We start from the raw sequence: 19,012 nt of genomic DNA, 5'->3' as shown, positions 1-19,012 counted from the left end.
TGATCATAAGTAATTGCATAATCTTGTTTTCCAAGTTTACCCTGTTATTCATGATTGAAAAATGAAGGCCTTAAAATAAAATCATAACTAGAAGAGTAATAAAATAAAGTAACAGTATTATAGCTGGTGCATGGAAACCAAAGAAGTTCATAGAAGTAATATTATAGCAGTAAAAATAAAATTAATATAAAATGATAGCAGATAAATGGTAAACCTTGACTAACAAGTGACACGGTTACAAAGTAAAACCTTTGAACTTTCAAAGTATGATGTACTTTTGACACGTCATATAGGAAGTGTACTTTTACCAGACAGGTTTTTTTTAACATCATGTAGCACCAGTGATTGTCTTCTACCACAACTGATCATAAGTGATTGCATAATCTTGTTTTCTACTTTTACCCTGTTATACATGATAGTAATTTACCCTGATGAAAGCCTTACAATGAATTATAACTATCACACCATCAGTGAAGAGCTCAGTCTGATTAAGATTGCCAACTGAAGTATTCCTTGTAGACGTGATGATGTTGAAAGTATGTTTTCACAAGTTGTGTTTGAAAAAATAACGGTATACTCTGAGAATCTCCATAACCGAGAGGTAGAACACAACTATGAAGTAGCTCCTAACCCATTCTGCTCCAAAGAAGAGAATTCTTTGGAACAGAATTCTTTGGAACGGAATTCTTTGGAACACAGTTCTTTGGAACACATCATTTGTATGCTTGCTGTGCTGTGTTAGTTTGAGTGTATCGATGGGTTCACCCACATCGTACTTAGACACTTGGCCTCCTGAAAAAACACAAAACATATCAGTCAGCAAAACAGAAATGATGTTAGTACAATGGTCATTAAGTATGACATTAGTTTTTAAAATCATTCCAAGGCTGTGTATCAATCTAAAAAGCCACTATTCGGTGCTGTGGATGCTATAGAAATATATATATATATGTATGCTGACCAAATCTAGGCATCTTGGTTGAAGGAGGTTAAAAAATCTTTACCCACATGTGAGAGTGATGGAAGTGTCTCAAGTTTTAACAACTGCACTTAGACTGGAACCCGCTAGGAGGCACTACTACAACCACTATCAAAATACATTGTATTATAAATTCTTTCAAAATAATGCTGATTCCCTACTAATAAACAATAGACCAGTGTTTGTATTAGTTCCTGTACTTCATTTTTTGTTTGTTTGCATTTTGTATTATTGAATGAAAGACCTTTATTGTACATTTTGCTTAAATAAGCTAAGTAAAGGTCATGGTGATAAGCAAAGGAATACAATCATATAGTGGTGATAATATAACATACTAGAAGGTGATATCTTACTACGTCTAATAGGACTTATCTATACTACTCAGGGATCTCTCTAAAGAATGGTACAGTGGCGCTCCTCCATCCTGTTCTAATCCCAGCTCCATCTTGTTGATTTTCAAAGTTAGGATATTTTTTCCAATTTTTACCCAGCAAAGCCTGTAATTTTGCTCAAAACTAGAAATTTCAGGTGTAAAGCTAAAGTTGCAGAAAATAATTTCCATTATGTCTGAAAAAGGCAAAAGGCAACATCCGCTCTCCTTTTGAGAGTTGTGCGCCCCCCCTCCAGACCTCCCCCTCACGACACGTATCCTGTGCCCGGCACCCTCCCCCCATCCTGCTATACATTTCTGGGGAGATCCCTGCTACTATTCATTAGTCCAGTGCCCTTACCTTGACGATAGTTTCCTCCCCCTGTAGCAGACTGTCCATGGTGAGAGGGATGGAGGGGGTGGGGGGCGGCCGGGCAGTCGAGGCACCCGTCTCCAACTGTCTACTGCAGGGGGGTGGGGAATTGAGGACGGTAATGAGAATTTCACCAAGGACTGACAATACATGCACATGGACAGTTAAGACTTACCAATAATCAAGTCCAGCACAGATACAAATAAATCACCAATCAATCAATCAATCAATCAATCAACCAATCAGTCCATCCATCCATCCATTTTTCCATTATCCACCATCTATCCATCCATCAATCTATCACTCTATCCAACTATCCATCCATCTATCCACCCATTCTTCCTTCAATCCCTCTCTCTATTTATCCCACTGTCTGTCTCCATCCATCCATCCATCCATCCCTCCATCCATCCATCCATCCCTCTCTCTATCCCTCTAACAATCTATCTAGTACCCACCTTTTTCTTCCCATTTCTTCATCTATCTCTCTGTTTACAATAATACCACAGAGCTCAAGGAAAGTATTGTCAGCGCCATTTATTCAGTTTTTCTGGAATTCAAATTTTAAAAAAATCAGTAATGAACAAAACCCGAGAAGGCCGCCCCCCTCACCTGTCCATCTCCTGAGGTGTACTTTCTTGGCTCGCCGTCTCAGACTCCATGTCCTCCTCAGAAGACTCCTTGATGGGCGAGAGGAACTTAATGCCAAGGTCGGCGGCCATGAGCTCCGTATCGATGTTGTCTGGCCACTTCTCAGATGGCCAGGACTGTGGAAAGGTCATTCAGGTATTTAGAATGGGCTAGGAGAAGTGTGCAAATGCTTGTTCTATATTATAAACAAGTACTGGTATTCTGAATTGAAGTTGAGCTATAATTGCTAACACACAAAAATGGACTGAACCAAATGGAGTTGTAACATTGTCAAGGAATTGGGGTGAGTCTGAGTCAATTTTGTAATGTGTTGGCACTTACAGTTCAAATTTGATTTAGAATGACTTCTACCAACACAGATGAACTTTTAATTGCAGTACTAGTTTTAAAAGAAATCATTTTGCTGCCGAGGCTGCAGAAAGGTCAAGTACAGTTAGCGTATTTTGAATAGCGAGGAAGGAATCTGCAAACAGTTGTGATACATTGTAAAACAAGTATCATTTAATCCTGCTTGTCGTTCTACTCTTCAAGTTGCACCAATATGCGTACAACAAAATATGCATTTAATGCTTGATATAATTGTCATGGAATATGACCTTTTGATATACTCTAAAGCAGTTATCCAAATAGACATACCAAATGACATCATGTTTATTTACTAGCCAAGCAAAATAATGATATTGATTTACAAACTAAATCATATCCAGTTGCATGAGTTTGTATCTTATTACCTGGATGTCTATTATTCCTCAACAACACAAGGGATCCCTAAAAAATTACCTCCATCACCATGGCGATATCCTCCTCCTCCTCATCCTGGTCCTCCTCAGTCGGGACGTCTGTGAGGAAGAAGGAGTCCGTCTGCTTGTCATCTTCATCCTCAAAGGTGATGGCTTTGGTCTGTAACATGGTCATAAAATTTCATATCATGGTCTGTAAATTGTTGGACATTCTACATTCAATTTGACTTCCAGACGCAAAACAAGGAAGCCAAGAATACCAGCAACAACCTACATTCAATGATTTGACACACTTATAGGGCTGTCAACAGCTCATTGCTTTAAATCCAATGTTTTAATTTTCGTTGTCATTTTAAGTCTACAAAAATGCATTTTTATCAATTTTATGTCGTGAAGTTCCAATATTTGGGAAGGACAGGGTGACATTCTTTATCCGTCCCAACAAGCAAATTTCCGCCCTGGGACAGAGGGACCAGTCCTGGGACAGAGGGACAGGTCCTGGGACAGAGGGACGGGTCCTGGGACAGAGGGACCAGTCCTGGGACAGAGGGACGGGTCCTGGGACAGAGGGACCAGTCCTGGGACAGAGGGACGGGTCCTGGGACAGAGGGACAGGTCCTGGGACAGAGGGACGGGTCCTGGGACAGAGGGACCAGTCCTGGGACAGAGGGACGGGTCCTGGGACAGAGGGACCAGTCCTGGGACAGAGGGACGGGTCCTGGGACAGAGGGACGGGTCCTGGGACAGAGGGACGGGTCCTGGGACAGAGGGACCAGTCCTGGGACAGAGGGACGGGTCCTGGGACAGAGGGACGGGTCCTGGGACAGAGGGACGGGTCCTGGGACAGAGGGACGGGTCCTGGGACAGAGGGACGGATCCTGGGACAGAGGGACGGGTCCTGGAGACAGAGGGACAGGTCTTGGAGACAGAGGGACGGGTCCTGGAGACAGCCCGGCACACTTATGAGGAACACTGGCCCCCAGGCAGGGTCTAGGTTATGAGGCAAGTAAGCAACATTGGATGGCCACAAACTTTTGTTAACCAACGCAAACTCTTAATCAAATAATGATTCAGAGAGAGAGAGAGAGAGGGAGAGAGAGAGAGAGAGAGAGAGAGAGAGAGAGAGAGAGAGAGAGAAGAGAGAGAGAGAGAGAGAGAGAGAGAGAGAGAGAGAGAGAGAGAGAGAGAGAGAGAGAGAGGTACAGGATGAAGAAAAAAAAACTCTGATATGCCCCATATATACAGTTTTACAGCAGCTGCTGTAGGGTTTGTCTTACCAGATCAACAATGGACGGTCCCTCAAAGGTGTTATCAAACTGCCCATTAAGGTCCATCAATCTGTAACAAAGGAGTGAATATGTCAGAAATCATTTGTATAAATGTCACCCATATTTCCCAGGTTCTAAGCCCAGCAGTAGGGTTTGGGTTGGCGTTATGAAGGGCATCCAGCTGTAAAAACTCTTGCTACAAAAAAGACTTGCACTTGATGAGGAGTCTTGGGGCTCCCCCATCCATGTAAAAGCACGTCCAACCCCCATATGATGGGGAATAAAAGACATAAAATTGGAGAGAGGGAGACCAACTAACCTGGAAGATAGAATAGTTTATTGCAAATTCATGCCCGTAGGCTAATTGCATGTTGACAACAATGTCGAAATACAAATGTAAGGTAAAACAAAGGTATACATGAATACAAAATCATTCTATATTGCTATTCTACAGTAAGTTTCTATATCTACGGTACTAATGCGGGGTTTGATTTCTTCTCTGAAAGCAGTGGAAAATAAAAAGTCCCACACTTTCAATGATGAGTGGGCTGGATGATTTTAAAAGGAATATGAGTTTCTGTGTATTTCTTAATTTAGAAAAGTTTTTGGAGATTTCGGATACTTTCATGAATAATCTGCTTCTTTCGGTTTCAAATTCGGGACATTCGCATATAAAATGTATTTAATTTTCCACTGCTTTCGTTGCACATTGTTTACATGTTCTGTCCTGGACCGGTAGCTTTTTGTATCTCCCTTTCTCTATTTCTAATGGGTGCGCGCTAATTCTTATCTTACATATTGCCGCACGTTGGTCAAAGTCATTATGGTACAGATAATTTTACTAACCTGGAAGATGACGCAGCGTTGGCCTGGGAATGGTTGTACATCTTCAGTATCTTCCTCTGCAACTTCTTTCTTTCGCGTTTTCTTCTGTCTAACTGTTCAATCGTGTCTTCCTGTAGATAGGAAGTCAAAGGGCACATGTTTATTTGGGCAGTAGTAGTGGGCAACCTCAAGCCAACCATGCACACTCACGCCGTATCTTCAGAAAAGACGCTGTAGCCGCATGTTCCGGTTTAGAACTAAATTATTCAAGCCCACATCCAGACTAGTTTCGCCTTGGTGTGGCTTTCTCGGTGGTACAAGGCTCGAATGAGCCAAGTACAATGTGTCCTGTCTTATAAAGATCAGGTGCAAAGTCATGTTTATTTAGCTATTCAGTTTAGCTGAGTTTATGTCATAACCTAGTATGGCTGCATCTTATAACAATGTTTTCTTGATTTTTTGACTAATTCTTGATTTCAATTAATCAAAAACATTTTGTACAACAGTTTAACAAAAAATGGTTAAAAGACTTTCAAAGACAAATTTAATCAACACAATCACATTTAACCCTTAGAAAACTGAAGTAGCCGTTTGGAACTATTAGTTACAGAGTTAGGCAGCAGGGAGAAGGTTAAAATACAAGAAATGAAAGAACCAGTGCTCACCTTCTCATGATCTGGTTCTTCAAACTGTAGGTCAAGTTGGTAAGCAGCTAGAGGGGGAAACTCAGTCTGCAGAAAGAAATACAATGTCATATTAATATGTGAAATATACTTCTCAATAACCTTACATTAATCCGCCAGGTTACATAAATTCACCACTTTGAAAAATACAGGGTTTGAGAGATCTCTAGTCTGAATTTGAGTTTGAGTTTATTAGGATCCACAATTAGCTTAACAGCTACTCTTCCTGTGGTCCATTCAAAAACATGACTGGACAAAACTACATAACACACTACCTTGAATATGTTAACTGTATTTATTGAGAGAGAGAGATTAATTGAAAAGAGCGGTCCATCCCGGTGTGAGTCTTACAGTCTGGTGTTACACAGCTCGTACTTACAGTACAAAACTGGTACAATATGACCAAAGGCAGTTGTACACTTATAAAAAACAAATAAAAATCAGTCATACCTTTGGAAACATTCCGTCCATTTCCAAGTCTTCCCTGCCGACCGATGATCGGGACATCCGCGTCATCTTGTGAGGAGACAGGGACGTGGACATGGACCTGAGAGCAGCTGGGAACTACAAACAACAAATTGATTAAAATTACTAGTAAGAAACATTTTATTTCAAGGTTTACTGCATGTTTTTTCTCATTGCAAGAAGAAGCCTGTTTTGGAACGCAACTGAATTAGTAACACCAATTTAATTTCTTGGTTAACGGATTTTTTTATAGATTTTAGCCCGAGGAAATCATGAAAACAGAAGGCTGGGGTGAAAACTTGCACCTGGCCCTGTTCACTCCCTGAAACTGTGTGCACCAAAGTACAAACTTTCCTCTGATATTCTGTTTTCATGTTGATTCTCCAATCCAGCATTTTCAAAAAAAAATTGTTAACCAAGAAATTAAAATGGTGTGGCCTAATGTGTAAAAGTCCAATTATGATAACAATCATGACATGATTGATATAAGTATATCATTTAGCTTAATAATATATAGTAAATGCTCAAAGTTATAGTAGTTAGTCTGTTTGTTATGTAAAAAAAAAAATTTTGCCCAAGTTGTCACCTTTCTGGCCTGTTCAAACTGTTCTATAGACGTGATGCCCTGTGTACTAGGGCGGGAAGGTTCCCTCTGCTCCTGGATCTTTGCCAGGCCTGAGGTGAGATGGTCCGTTCTGAAGTCAGACTGAAAAAGACATGGAAAATACTTCTAAATATGATTGCATAGCAAGAGTTTTTACAAACAGTTACTCAAGCAACTGGATAAACTTTTGAAACAGTCAGACGTTTCAGACAGCATCCTTTCATCAGTGACTAAAGGCAAGAACTGGAGAACCAGGTTTTATACCATGTTTTGAAATGTTGAAGAGGTGAAGAAAATTTAGAATTCAATAGAAGATTACATGTAAGTCAAGACAAGGTTGTATGCTAATAGTCATATGACTTACCTCATGATGTGACAGTGTCTGCATGTAGATATCAGCTGATGACAAGGACTTTAACGATCTTGTGTCACCAATAGTTACCGAGTCTGTAAAAAAAAATGGGGAAGTTCAACATGCTATTTGCTTCTTCAAAAACTGCAGATCGAAGCGTATATCATGCTTGAGGTGAAGTACACATTTTTTTTGGTAGCTGATAGCAAAATGCAGCTTTACCATGAGTTTTGAATGGATAGTCCTTAAAACCTACAGCTCTGTGATTGCCACAGCCGTCTTAGTTTGCTGAGCCAAGAATGCCGAGCCTAAAGAGTGCGGCTGGCTCCAACAGAAGTTGGAATAGGACTGTTCAGCCATCAGAGGGCCTGCCCTTCCCACTAATCCTCGACGTCCGGGAATGAGCCAGAGAGAGAGAGAGAGAGAATGGATATATTTTGGAAAGCAAACAAAGGGCGCTGACACCCTTACTCTCATCTGGACCCTGATGCTTACCTTGTGGAGAACCGAACACTTCTCTGTATCTCTCTGGTCTCAGGATGTCTTTCCAGTAGGCCTCCAGCTCAGAGTGGGACTGGATTTTACCCTGTTTAACTAACGTATCCTGCAGTCCAACCATCTAAAACAGGGAAAACAAAAAAGTATGACTTAACAACAAAACTTGCATCACTCATGCATATGTGAATGAAAGCAAATGTGAAACTAGATGATTCAATTCAGAACCTTTAGGAAGAAGGTTACGTTTTTGGTGACTGCACGGGGGTTATATTACTCTATGAAGCTATGGATGGATTGTTATGTAATTTGGTATGTTGTTAGGTCTTGAACTTAATATAATTAAAGAAATGATTAGATCTTGGGCCCCTTGGCAGCTTGGGACTGCAGCAAAACTTCAGGTTTCTGTATCTCCTGTTCTGGATAAGCTAGGGTCACGATTTGGGGTGTGGTGTAGATATCTTTTAGGTCGGCATTAAGTACTGTAAACAATACAAAAGAAAAAAGTTCACACAAGTGAGACATGTACCTTGTAAAACTTGGACTTGGGTATCCTCTGCAGGTATGTGTTGTCGTGGGAGATGACGGACCTGGCCAGGCGTTTCTTTACACGATGGAGCTCCTCTTTCTGAAACAGACAAACAATCCTTACCTTAGCACTGATGGAAACACTTCAACTAGAAGAATCAAATGCATGTTACAGTTACTACATGTACATGTACACACACACTCACTCACTTACTCAATGATAGAAGCAGTTATCCATTACATCAGATCGCCAGGTTACATAAGTTGCCATTTTGAAAGGTTTGATTTTGAGAGATCTCTAGTCCAGCACTCCGAAGTATGCACATCATCATGTTACATCATCGAAGTATGCACAACTTAGATAATACTGGTCCTGTAGTGCATTATGCTGGGGGACGTTGGGTTGGAGATCTGTTTGGACGTATCTTTTCATGGTGGTGGAATTACATGTTTGTATCCAGGTGGAATTACGTTACTGATAGTAGATTTTACTGTAATTATTGTTTCTTTCCTTGTAACTTTATGTTCACTGTTTTCAGAGTCACCTCTGTACCATCAACTTATCATCATGCGAAAAAACTGTTGTCATTATTCATGATTTCTTTCTGTAAATCACTTTGAAGTCACCGTGAAGTTAGAACTTAGAGTTCAGTGAAAATGTCCATTTTCCTAACACAGTTAAATTTTGCTACCGTGAAGATAAAGTGAACTACAGTACCTCTTTCTCCTCCTGTTTCATCAAAGTATGCTTCAGGGTTCGCACCCCTTTTACGTGGACCCAAGGAGTGAAAACTGAGTTAAAACGAGTGACTTTTCCCTCCTTTTCACCCCCCATTTTGGGTGAGGACCCCCAAAATGGCCGTTTAACCCTAAATTCAGTAGATGTTACCTCTTTCTCCTCCTGTTCCTGCATCCTCCTGTCGTGCTCCTGCTGCCTGGAGCTGATCTGTTCCCTCTGCGTCTTCACCCGGCGCTCCAGCTTCCCCATGTACTCGCTGTACAGCTGGTCGCGCAGCTTGTACTGCATGTCCACAAGGTGCACGTGTCTCTGGAGGGAACAGAAGAAGGAGAAGTTTCCTTTAAAAACATGTAACATCTACTAACATAATTCAACCAGGGTACATAATTCCGCCACCCTGAAACGATACGTCCAAACAGATCTCCAACCCAACGTCCCCCAGTATAATGCACTCCCGTATATCTATAAACTGTGCATATCTGGAGGGTGCTGCATCAAAGATCTCTCAAATACACTGTTTTTAGAGTGGTGGATTTATGTAACCCGGCAGCCAGAAAAAAAGGCCTAAAGACATTTCAAAAATCCAGCCGAAGCCATACATCTGCTTGGAGAGAAGCTTAATATAATCAGAAAATGTACTCTGGTGTCACTGGCAAGTTAAGAATGGTGCTATTTATATATATATTATATTTACAGAATATCAAAATATTTCATGCAAATTCAGCATGCACACATGTAAAATCCAGTTCTTACCGCATCTTTCAGCCGTTGTTTCTCCTCCTCTAGTTTCCTCCTCTCCTCTGCAGCTTCCTTCAAGGCCTGCAGACGGAGTTTGGCCCGCGTCTTTTTCTTGGAAAAGAGTTTTTCAAACAGCGCAGGCGGTTTCTGTGGCTGTTACAGGAGAGGGGGTCACATTTAGTTTAGTTTGTACATTTTAAGTACAGGAATGTGCAGGGGCATGCATTTCTAATTTAGATCATACTGGTGATATTCTTAATTTCTAATGATAAATAGAAATAAATCATTCAATTCATCAGAGATTTTGATTTATCAAGTTTTTACATGACCATCATATCTTTACATCTAGTGTTATATTCATGTACAACATGTGCTACCTATTGTAAGAAACAAATAAAACAACTATTAATCTGTTTATAGTAATTGTAGCAACTACTCAGGGGACTTGAAAAAAATGCTCACAGTAAACAAGTGGTCATTTAGGATAATACAATGTATACGATACATACAGTAGGCCAATAGGAAAAAAAATAAGACTACAATCACAAAAAGTGGCCAAAATAGACAGGTGTTTCTTGAGCAGAGTTGGCCACTAGTATAAGTTTGACTGTACTTTGCATATTGAAAATGGTTAGGTTAAAACCACCAACATTATGTACCTTAGGTCTCCCAGGGTAGGCTGGTAGAAAAGACATTTTGTTGTTGTAGACTTGGCCGGGATTAAGTTAGCACTGCAACTTGGTGTTAAAGGGTTAAAGGAGTTAGTATGGAAGGGTTAAAAGAGACACCACTTAGTGATACATGTACATATCATATTCATAATATTTGGCCTGATCATATGCAATTTGATAACAATTTGTATGAACTTTTATTTTACTTTGGTTGATTGTCGATCATCAACTGAAGGTACATGTTAAACTTCTGTGAAAGAGGATGAAATTCTGAGAGTTTTCGTTGATTCAATCATTGCATGGAACCAGGACCATAAAAAGTCAGTATAAAGTTAAGGCACATGTACAAACACAGGTCTTGAAATAAGTGTGTCAGTAAATGGTAGTATAGACAAATACCAATGATTAAATCAACACCAAGTCAGTAATGCAGTTCCTACGTATTCAAGAAGACTACAAAGTATTTCTGCCCATAACACATTTTAAAACATTATACTGCTAATTTTTTCTAGATTTTTTTTGGACTGAATATTTGTCTATCTTTTATAGTACATGTATGTTAAACACTCAACAAAGAGTTTTGACCAAATATTTCTTCAGTTTCGTCTGCATAGGCAAGTGTAACTGGGCAAAAATAGTTCATATTTCATATTAGTCAATCCTTAAACCATGTTAAGTTTGGAATTATAGGTTAATAACAGAATTGGTTTAACAGGTTTTTCAGTAACAACCTGTTAAGTGCCTCACCGTGATATTAGTTGTTTGAAGGTAGTTTTTAATGATAGGACAAAAGAGGAATAATTTTGTTGGTTAGGTAATATTATTACAGTACTGTAAATCACTTTAAGTTCAAGAGAACTTAATTTCACAATTTGTCGCTAAAGGAGATGTTCAACAAATTACAATACAGCACAGTCAGATGTTAGCACGTGTTTGGGGTGGGAAGAACTTGCAGCGAGAGCAAACTATGAAAACTGCAAATATAAAACTGTGTCAAATATTTCACGACTTACAGTAAGTTCTGGCCACTTTATAATGTTCACCTTGAATGTTCACCTTGAAGTTCAGCCAGTAGGTACCCTCAAGGGTAATGAGGCTGTGCCTAGTTGGTGCTAGTATAGTGCGCATGGTACTTTCTTTTTCTTTTTGACCTACCTTTGCTTTTGGTTTGGGTTTATACTGCTCCAGTACAGAAGGAAAGGTGCTCTGTCGGAGTCTTGTCGGGGTGTTAGGATCTTTGGCTGGTCTGGGCTTGGGTTGAACAACTGGCTCTGACTCCTGAAATCATTTCAAACAATGACAAAATTATTGCAACACCAAAATAAATGAGTTATTGGATAATAATGAAAATGACTGAATGTATGAAAGACCTTTTAATATTACACAGCAATTTATGGCCGTACAAGCCGAGAACATGTCATGGTGATAACGTAGAGGTACAATCACGGTGATATAAGAAAGAATGTGATATATAACACATCAACAAGTATGTCTAATTATAATTGATATATGAATTGTACCTGAGAGTTGTACCGGTTCAATTTCTTTAACTGATTCTTTAAACATCATGTGAGAAAAGAAAGGATCCCGCCACAAAGTGGGCTACGAGTGGCATAATAATGTAAAAGCACAATATGCCACACGTACATTGCATAGTATATGTGTTGTGAATAATTTGCAACAAAGTTGCAAAACTCATGTTACATGCCCCCCTCCCACTTCAGGATATTTCGCAGAGCACAACATTTTAGAGGTTAAACAAAAGCTTAAGACTGTAATTTTACAGAGACACACCTCTTCAGCTTCCCTGGCGTCTTCCTGTGCCACAGCAACTTCTAAAACGGCTGCTAAAAATCGGTTTTTCCCCTTCAGTCCCTTGAAAGCCATCCTACTGTTGTGCCGCCGCCATCTTGTTGCCAACGTAAACAACTTTCTGTAGTCCCCTGTGAACGAGAGCGATCACATGATCAGGCGGATTACTCTCGTGCCCAGGACCGTGAATGTGTCGGACAACAGGTGGTTTTAGTGGTGTTGACCAATTTCTTTGTTTCGATCTCTCGCATTAAAGCTTGAAAATCGTTTTTTAAAGGAAGTCATTTACTATCCAAGCAGAGGTTCCGATCTAGCTGTTTTTGCAGTGTTTTTAGGCGGTTCTGTCGTGCCTAAACAAACACGTCCAAAACTAGCCGGAGCCGGACCTCTGTTTGAAGAGTGAATGTCATTCGTTAAATGAGTTTACCTAATGTGTTAAAACAAAAAAAGCACTTGATAAAATCAAATGCCTTGGAACGACAAGTAACACATCATTGTTGTGTCTTTATAGTGCTCTGTAACGAGCAACTTGGAACTGATAATGAATTAACCCCACCCACACACCGGGATGTTGTCGTGCGTCCTCCTTTTCAATTTTTGCTTCGCAACTCGCCGTTTGGCTAAACTTGAACAAAGTATTGTATGCATATCAAACTTTAAACATTTTATGCTTGGAAGAAAAGTAAAAGTAACCTTAAAATTGTAGCTTAACATGTCAAAAATTAAGGAAACTCAAAGTGGCGAATTTAGGCTACAGCGGCGAATTTGGGGCCCCCTCCGTTAATTGTCTAACCCCCCACGAGAGTCATGATATCGCTAATCATGTGCAGACTATTTCTGAACATGTGTGCCAGTATTTTGAGGGGAAGATGTGACGTTAACATCTACTAACATAATTCCACCAGGGTACATAATTCCACCACCCTAAAAAGATACGTCCAAACAGATCTCCAACCCAACGTCCCCCAGTGTAATGCACCTCTATACACAATGTATATCTAAACTGTACATACCTGTGTGTGGGTGCTGTACTAGAGATCTCTCACTCACTGTTTTTCAAAGTGGCGGATTTATCTAACCCGGCGGGTAATGTTAATGGAGGTTATATTGTGATAGTGTTACAGTGTATTCATAATAATTATGAACATGACTGTTTATGTATGTCGCCCAAAGAGCAGTGCGCGTTCTTTTCTCACGGTTCCTTCGCCATAAGAACCAATTTAAAAGCAGGATATGCAAAAGAACATGACAAACAAGTCCATTAATTAGCTATCAGATTATGCAGCCTACTTAAATAGATGTAATTGATCCGTGATTTTGTCTCTCAGAGGTCGACATGGCAGACGAAGCCTCTCCGGGTTGTGAGCACGGAGAGTTCCTTGCAATGGAATCCAGGCGAGTTTAAGTTTTATCATTTTGAATGGTGCTTTTAGAGTCCAAGTATCCATAGAAGTTGGCTATCTTTGAGAAATATGTAAAACTTTGAATTCTCTTCATGTAGCCCAACCCCGCCTTGGTCGGGGCGCATACTGAAGCGATTCAGTCATAACAAATGAGTTTATGTGACGTTAGCAATACAATATACTATTTCCAAGTAGATGTTAGTTCTAACTTGTAAAAATGTGCACGGGCCTTGTGGTATTTTGGACGTATCTCTAGTGGTGCACCGGTTGGAACAACTGTAACTAGTTACCGGAGAATCAAACATCTATCTAGTGATTTCCAATAGGACTTATGGTGACATAGTCTTTAATTGTATTATATTACGACTCGCCGATAACATTCTGTTAACCTGTTTTCGGTCATCGGAAAAATACGAAACGCGAGGACAAGTTCCACCCTTCCCGTCCATGTAGCTAAGCTCTGTGATAGCAATCAAGCTTATCAAGTTGTCTGCATGAAGTAAAAAATTGTCCTGAATTTTAAAACAAGTGCGTTTACGTTTGCTAGAGAAGTGAATGTTTGTTATACGCCAAAAATAGCTACTCAAGCAACTGGATAAAATGTTGAAACAGTCAGACGTTTCAAAATTTTATCCAGTTGCTTGAGTAACTATTTTTGGCGCAGTATCTTATTACCTGGATGTCTAACCTTCATCGAAGTTTTTGTTATACAATATCATGTTTACTATGGTCTATTTTACTCCAGGTCCTGGCTGGGGAGGTGTTTTAGATGGTGCCCGACATCTTTGCCCCAGCTTGCTGCTGCTGAAACTAAAGTATTGCAATGTACGCTGCAATCTTTCAAGTGTCTTTTTGGCTACGCCTCAGGGACGGAGCCGGCTTTATAGTTATTATTGTTTGTTCCTAGAGCAGTGTTTTTGTATTTATCGTGCATACTTGATTTATGCTTATCTGAAAACAATAATGTTCACCTCTCTTGTAAATACGATTATGTACTGATAAACTAACGCTGATGTCAGTATTTTTTTCGGCTACGTTTAGATGTAAAATCGAGATTGGAGAGATTCTACGTTCCCATCTCTAACGGAAGACTGATTTGGACCCTCAAAGTGCGATCCAAAAAGCCAGACACCCTTCCCATTGTGATGATTCACGGGTTTGCCGCCGCAGCTGGGTTCTTCTTCTTGAATTTCGATGCCCTCGCCGAGCATCGAGCTGTCTACGCGTTCGACATACTCGGCTTTGGGAGAAGTTCCCGACACGAGTTCAGCACAAAGCCCGACGTTGCGGAAGAGGAATTCGTGGAGTCTATCGAAGAGTGGAGGAAGGGGGTAGGGCTGGAGAAGTTCATTCTGATGGGAACAAGCTTTGGCGGTTTTCTGGCGGCCTCCTACGCTATCAAACATCCAGAGAGAGTCAAGCACCTGATTTTGGCCGACCCCTGGGGGTTTCCGGAGAGAACAGAGCAGGCTGCTAAGGAATTACGGGATCAGGTATGGTATTTATTCAAAGACCTGTAGATTACAAATACATGTGGTAATTGGAAAGATACTGTTAGTTTATTACATTATCAGTTGTAGTTTCATATTAGTCAGACTCTGTGCCTGCATGAGATTTCGTAGGTGTGCAACTGTCTCCGAGATGTATATGAGACCTTATTACGTTCTTTTTGAGAAAGAGACAGTGGTAGTCACAAAAGTCTCCAAGAACTAGTGGACATCTGACCATAGGAAGAATTTGTATGAACATCTTATCAAATATGTCACATTTCTCGTTTCTTCACTATTTTCCCTTGTCACTTTATATAAAAGTAGCATGGAAAACAGCCTGAACTGGACGTTCAATTACAATACATAAATCGTTGCAGTCATCATAATTGGTTTTGATTACATATACAAATCCAATTTACCTGGCAATCTACAGACTTCGCCATCCAACATGGCGGATAATGCTTACGTCACGGTCACGTGAGTACAAACACCTTGTATGGGACAGTTTGCCTAACGAAGACAAATATTTTTCTTGCTGTTTCAGACGCCATTCTGGAGGAGGATTATTGTTCCGTTACTGTCGCATTTCAACCTCTTGGCCCCCGTTAGATTTGCAGGGCTGTTGGGTGAGTATAAGAACGACATTTCTTTGAGCTTAGTCAACATTTGAGGCATGTGTACATGTTGGGCGTGTGTACTACAGTGACCTGAAAATCAAGTTTTAACATCATACAGTCAGTTTGGTGAATGTATTCATTAATCTTTACTGGTCTGTCACAGGTCCGCGGCTTTTGCGGAGTGCGCGGCCAGATATAAGAACCAAGTTTGCGGCCGGGTTTGAGGACAACACTGTGATTGACTACCTCTATCACTGCATTGTACAGCCGCCTAGGTGAGGAGTAGGCTACCAGGCTCCGCGGATCGCTGGGAAAATAATAGAAATTGGCCAAATGGAGTGAATAGTATATGCTAAGGGTAGTCCGCTATGCAGGGAAGGTCAATAGGCGACCCACGGAGCCTGTGCGGACACGGCATCAAGAAAGGGTATCAAATTAATCCCCTGATTATCTCACGGGCTCCGTTGGTCGCCGATCGACCTTCCCTCCATAACGGACTACCCCTGGCATACTATTCACTCTATTTGGCCTATTTCTACTATTTTCCCAGCGATCCGCGGAGCCTGGTAGAGGCTAGGTGAGGAGCGCTGTGTTGCTATCGCCAAGAAAATTATGTTTTTGTTTGTTTGTTTGTCTGAGGTTCAGCCGCATAACTCAAGAAACCGCGGTTGGGTTGTGATGATAAAGTCTAGATAAATTTTCAATTTGGTATTTGCACAGCAAAGGGCACGGTCGAGTGTTGGCCTCCTGGAGGATTTTCATGATACTGCAGCTGAAACTTCAGTTTTGGTATCTTTCAAGATTTGAACGTACTGTGGTCACGATTTTGTAGTGGTACAAGGTGTCAGCTTATGGGCTAGGGAATACGTGCCCCCCCCCAGGAGCTTATGAGCTAGGGAATAAGTTTAGAGTCTTTGAAACAAGGAAGATAGGATTCATTAATTTTTTTCTGATTTTCATATCTTTTGTCTGTACGTAAATACTAATGGAATAGGTTCCGATACATGCATGTATTTCAGTGCAGAGACGGCATATTTTGTCTTGAATCATTTCCTAATTGCTAATGTTCCGATACATATTTTAGCGCAGAGACGGCATTCAGCACCATACGGCAAAGTGAAGGCGTGGAATGGGCGAAGAACCCCATGCTCCCCCGCCTAACCCGCCTGCACCCGGATGTGCCGATCACGTTCATCTATGGCGCCGACTCGTGGATAGACAGCAGGACGGGAAAGCAGGCTGCAACTCTGCGGAAAGATTCATATGTGGATATAATTGTAAGAACGCTTGTCTTTCTCTATGTTTTAAACACTTGTATCAGCTTAGAGGGGTGTGGGGATATTTCATTCATAATCCTAGTTTGTGATTTAGTGCTCTGACATGTAGAATGAATTTGGACTGCATATAAAGTTTACATTTTTTTTCTTGGTATCATATGTTAGATATACCGTTATTTCAGTTGGCAATTGGAAAAGATACGGCAAATACAACGACCAAAAATGTCATCGTAATCCATCCAGAGGTTCTTGAGTTATGCTGACTACAATAGTCCGGAAACACAAACAGACACACACACACACAAACACGCCAAAAACAATATCTCCATTTTTTCATGGAGATAATTACTAGTATATTATACTAGTAGATGTCTCTCTCGGCTTTAGCAAATCAACATGTGCACACAACAAACATAACACATCAGCACCAGGGAGCATTAAACTGCTGCATTCTCCAACTGTTTAATCAAAGCTGCATGCCTAATTCTTGTTTTGTTACAGCACATTCAGAACGCTGGTCACCACATGTACGCAGAACAACACGGGGAGTTTAACAGGGAGTTGGTGAGGGTGTGTGAAAATGCGGACAAGCAACTGAACGGTTTGCTACTGAAAACCCTTAGCTAAACTGTGGGTAGTAAACACAGTACGTTAGCTGAGATTTAATGATAAAGCAGGTTATGATGATGATCCAATGTATTCTGCAGCTCAGGTAGTCGTGGAAACAACCTCTGGCTGCATTCAGTCTTTCCTCATTTCTTTCCACTGTGTCTTTTTTCCTGCAAGCTGCCGTAGCTTTCTGAGTTTCTTTGCAGTTTTTAGGTTTCCCATTCCTTTGTTTTTGAGGCCTGTTCTCAGGACACTTAGTATGTTATATACAATGGAATACGAGAAATCATTCGCATTTAATATCTTTTAAAGCAGAAAACATATCCTGGGTATGTAGGACAAGAGACAATACAGTAGTCTATTTATATTAGCGCGAACATGTTGATCATATTACATTCATGATTATTTGCTAAATCTAGAATGTATCATAATGACATACTTACGTTAGTAAAGATTTTAAAGAGGCCAAATGTTAGTAATAAATCGGAGACACACATACTTGCGTATGAAGCTTATTGGTTTGTTGTGCTTACACGTTTTGTCCTATAGAAAAGATGACAAACAATGTACACATCACAGCTATTCTTTTAAGACTAAACAGTCATTCTTTAGGGAATGAAATATAACATTTGCCATATAGAGTTTTCGTGAATGTGGACTTGTCATGTGCCTTTCTTGTGTGGCCTTGCAAACTTAACGTACTCCGTAGTTCATCTTTAAACGCCTTCGAGGGAGGCTCTGATATATGGACACATACAGCACAGATACATGTAACGTTACGTAGTGTTGAACTACACAACCGTTTCCTCTCTAGTTCATATGGAGGAAAGGAAAGTGATCTCGAACCAGTGTAGCTCACATGAACTCAAGGAACAGATAAGCTAATCTTCCACTGGTCGTGACAGAGAAGACAGACGCTATGTACAGTATTTACAGGTTCATTGTACCGGGGAAATTCCCCTAGCTCTTTTCGACAAGCACAATGAACAGTGGACCACGGCTTAACGTCCCGTCCTAAGGACTGCGACCCTTTCCGGTAGCGCGTATGTCGGATGAGCGACACAGCCGGGATCGAACTAGCGGCATCTAGTTCCAGAGGCAAGATCGCTAACCACTGGACTACGCACGCTACATGGATGCTAGAAAGTAGTATCTATATTTAAACATTCGTATACCACAACTGGGCTGTATACGTTGTCAGTTCACACACATTCACGGATACAATAAGTAGAAAACGTAGCTATGTATATTCTATATTGTTCCATGCATACATTGTATTTCCGATGCAACACCTTTGTAATGGTCTTCAATGGTATTAAACTG

At 40.6% G+C, this 19,012-nt stretch overlaps 2 protein-coding genes across 3 annotated transcripts; one reads left to right on the top strand and one right to left on the bottom strand.

The window, feature by feature from the left end:
* Positions 1-292: 292 nt before the first annotated feature.
* LOC136428657 (trichohyalin-like) lies at positions 293-12,430 on the bottom strand. Of its 2 annotated transcripts, none has more exons than XM_066418356.1 (16): positions 12,276-12,430; positions 11,637-11,759; positions 9,826-9,963; positions 9,223-9,381; positions 8,335-8,433; positions 7,806-7,929; positions 7,323-7,405; positions 6,941-7,060; positions 6,340-6,453; positions 5,872-5,937; positions 5,228-5,337; positions 4,391-4,451; positions 3,154-3,273; positions 2,335-2,489; positions 1,711-1,813; positions 293-792 (listed from the first exon to the last, which is right to left on the bottom strand). In XM_066418356.1, exons 1-16 carry the CDS (start codon positions 12,366-12,368, stop codon positions 739-741), a joined length of 1,722 nt encoding a protein of 573 aa, XP_066274453.1. In that variant the 5' UTR covers positions 12,369-12,430; the 3' UTR covers positions 293-738. The 2 variants fall into 2 exon arrangements, with proteins under 2 accessions (XP_066274453.1, XP_066274444.1); XM_066418347.1 differs by lacking the exon at positions 12,276-12,430 and adding an exon at positions 10,470-10,547 and having other exon boundaries at positions 11,637-11,751.
* A 1,177-nt stretch (positions 12,431-13,607) lies between these two features.
* Positions 13,608-18,107, top strand: LOC136421766 ((Lyso)-N-acylphosphatidylethanolamine lipase-like). Its single transcript, XM_066409290.1, has 7 exons — positions 13,608-13,688; positions 14,442-14,521; positions 14,738-15,189; positions 15,731-15,812; positions 15,967-16,078; positions 16,888-17,080; positions 17,582-18,107. The coding sequence occupies exons 1-7, from the start codon at positions 13,630-13,632 to the stop codon at positions 17,705-17,707; spliced, it is 1,104 nt and encodes a 367-aa protein (XP_066265387.1). The 5' UTR covers positions 13,608-13,629; the 3' UTR covers positions 17,708-18,107.
* The last annotated feature ends 905 nt before the right edge of the window (positions 18,108-19,012 follow it).

Source organism: Branchiostoma lanceolatum, chromosome 1, assembly GCF_035083965.1.
Source record: "Branchiostoma lanceolatum isolate klBraLanc5 chromosome 1, klBraLanc5.hap2, whole genome shotgun sequence".
Classification (NCBI taxonomy): Eukaryota; Metazoa; Chordata; class Leptocardii; order Amphioxiformes; family Branchiostomatidae; genus Branchiostoma; species Branchiostoma lanceolatum.
The sequence above is the reverse complement of the archived record's forward strand: the minus strand, read 5'-3'. Positions and strand labels throughout refer to the sequence as shown.

What these genes read in the sequence shown, in the direction of transcription:
- LOC136428657 (XM_066418356.1), bottom strand. Translation starts at nt 12,368, where the DNA reads ATGGCTTTCAAGGGACTGAAGGGGAAAAACCGATTTTTAGCAGCCGTT. An exon ending in ACGCCAGGGAAGCTGAAGAG is followed by an intron (nt 11,760 to 12,275) that starts GTGTGTCTCTGT and finishes AAATGATTTCAG; the next exon opens with GAGTCAGAGCCAGTTGTTCA. An exon ending in AGTTTGAACAGGCCAGAAAG is followed by an intron (nt 6,454 to 6,940) that starts GTGACAACTTGG and finishes TGTTGTTTGTAG; the next exon opens with TTCCCAGCTGCTCTCAGGTC.
- LOC136421766 (XM_066409290.1), top strand. Translation starts at nt 13,630, where the DNA reads ATGGCAGACGAAGCCTCTCCGGGTTGTGAGCACGGAGAGTTCCTTGCA. An exon ending in TTCCTTGCAATGGAATCCAG is followed by an intron (nt 13,689 to 14,441) that starts GCGAGTTTAAGT and finishes ATTTTACTCCAG; the next exon opens with GTCCTGGCTGGGGAGGTGTT. An exon ending in ATTCATATGTGGATATAATT is followed by an intron (nt 17,081 to 17,581) that starts GTAAGAACGCTT and finishes GTTTTGTTACAG; the next exon opens with CACATTCAGAACGCTGGTCA.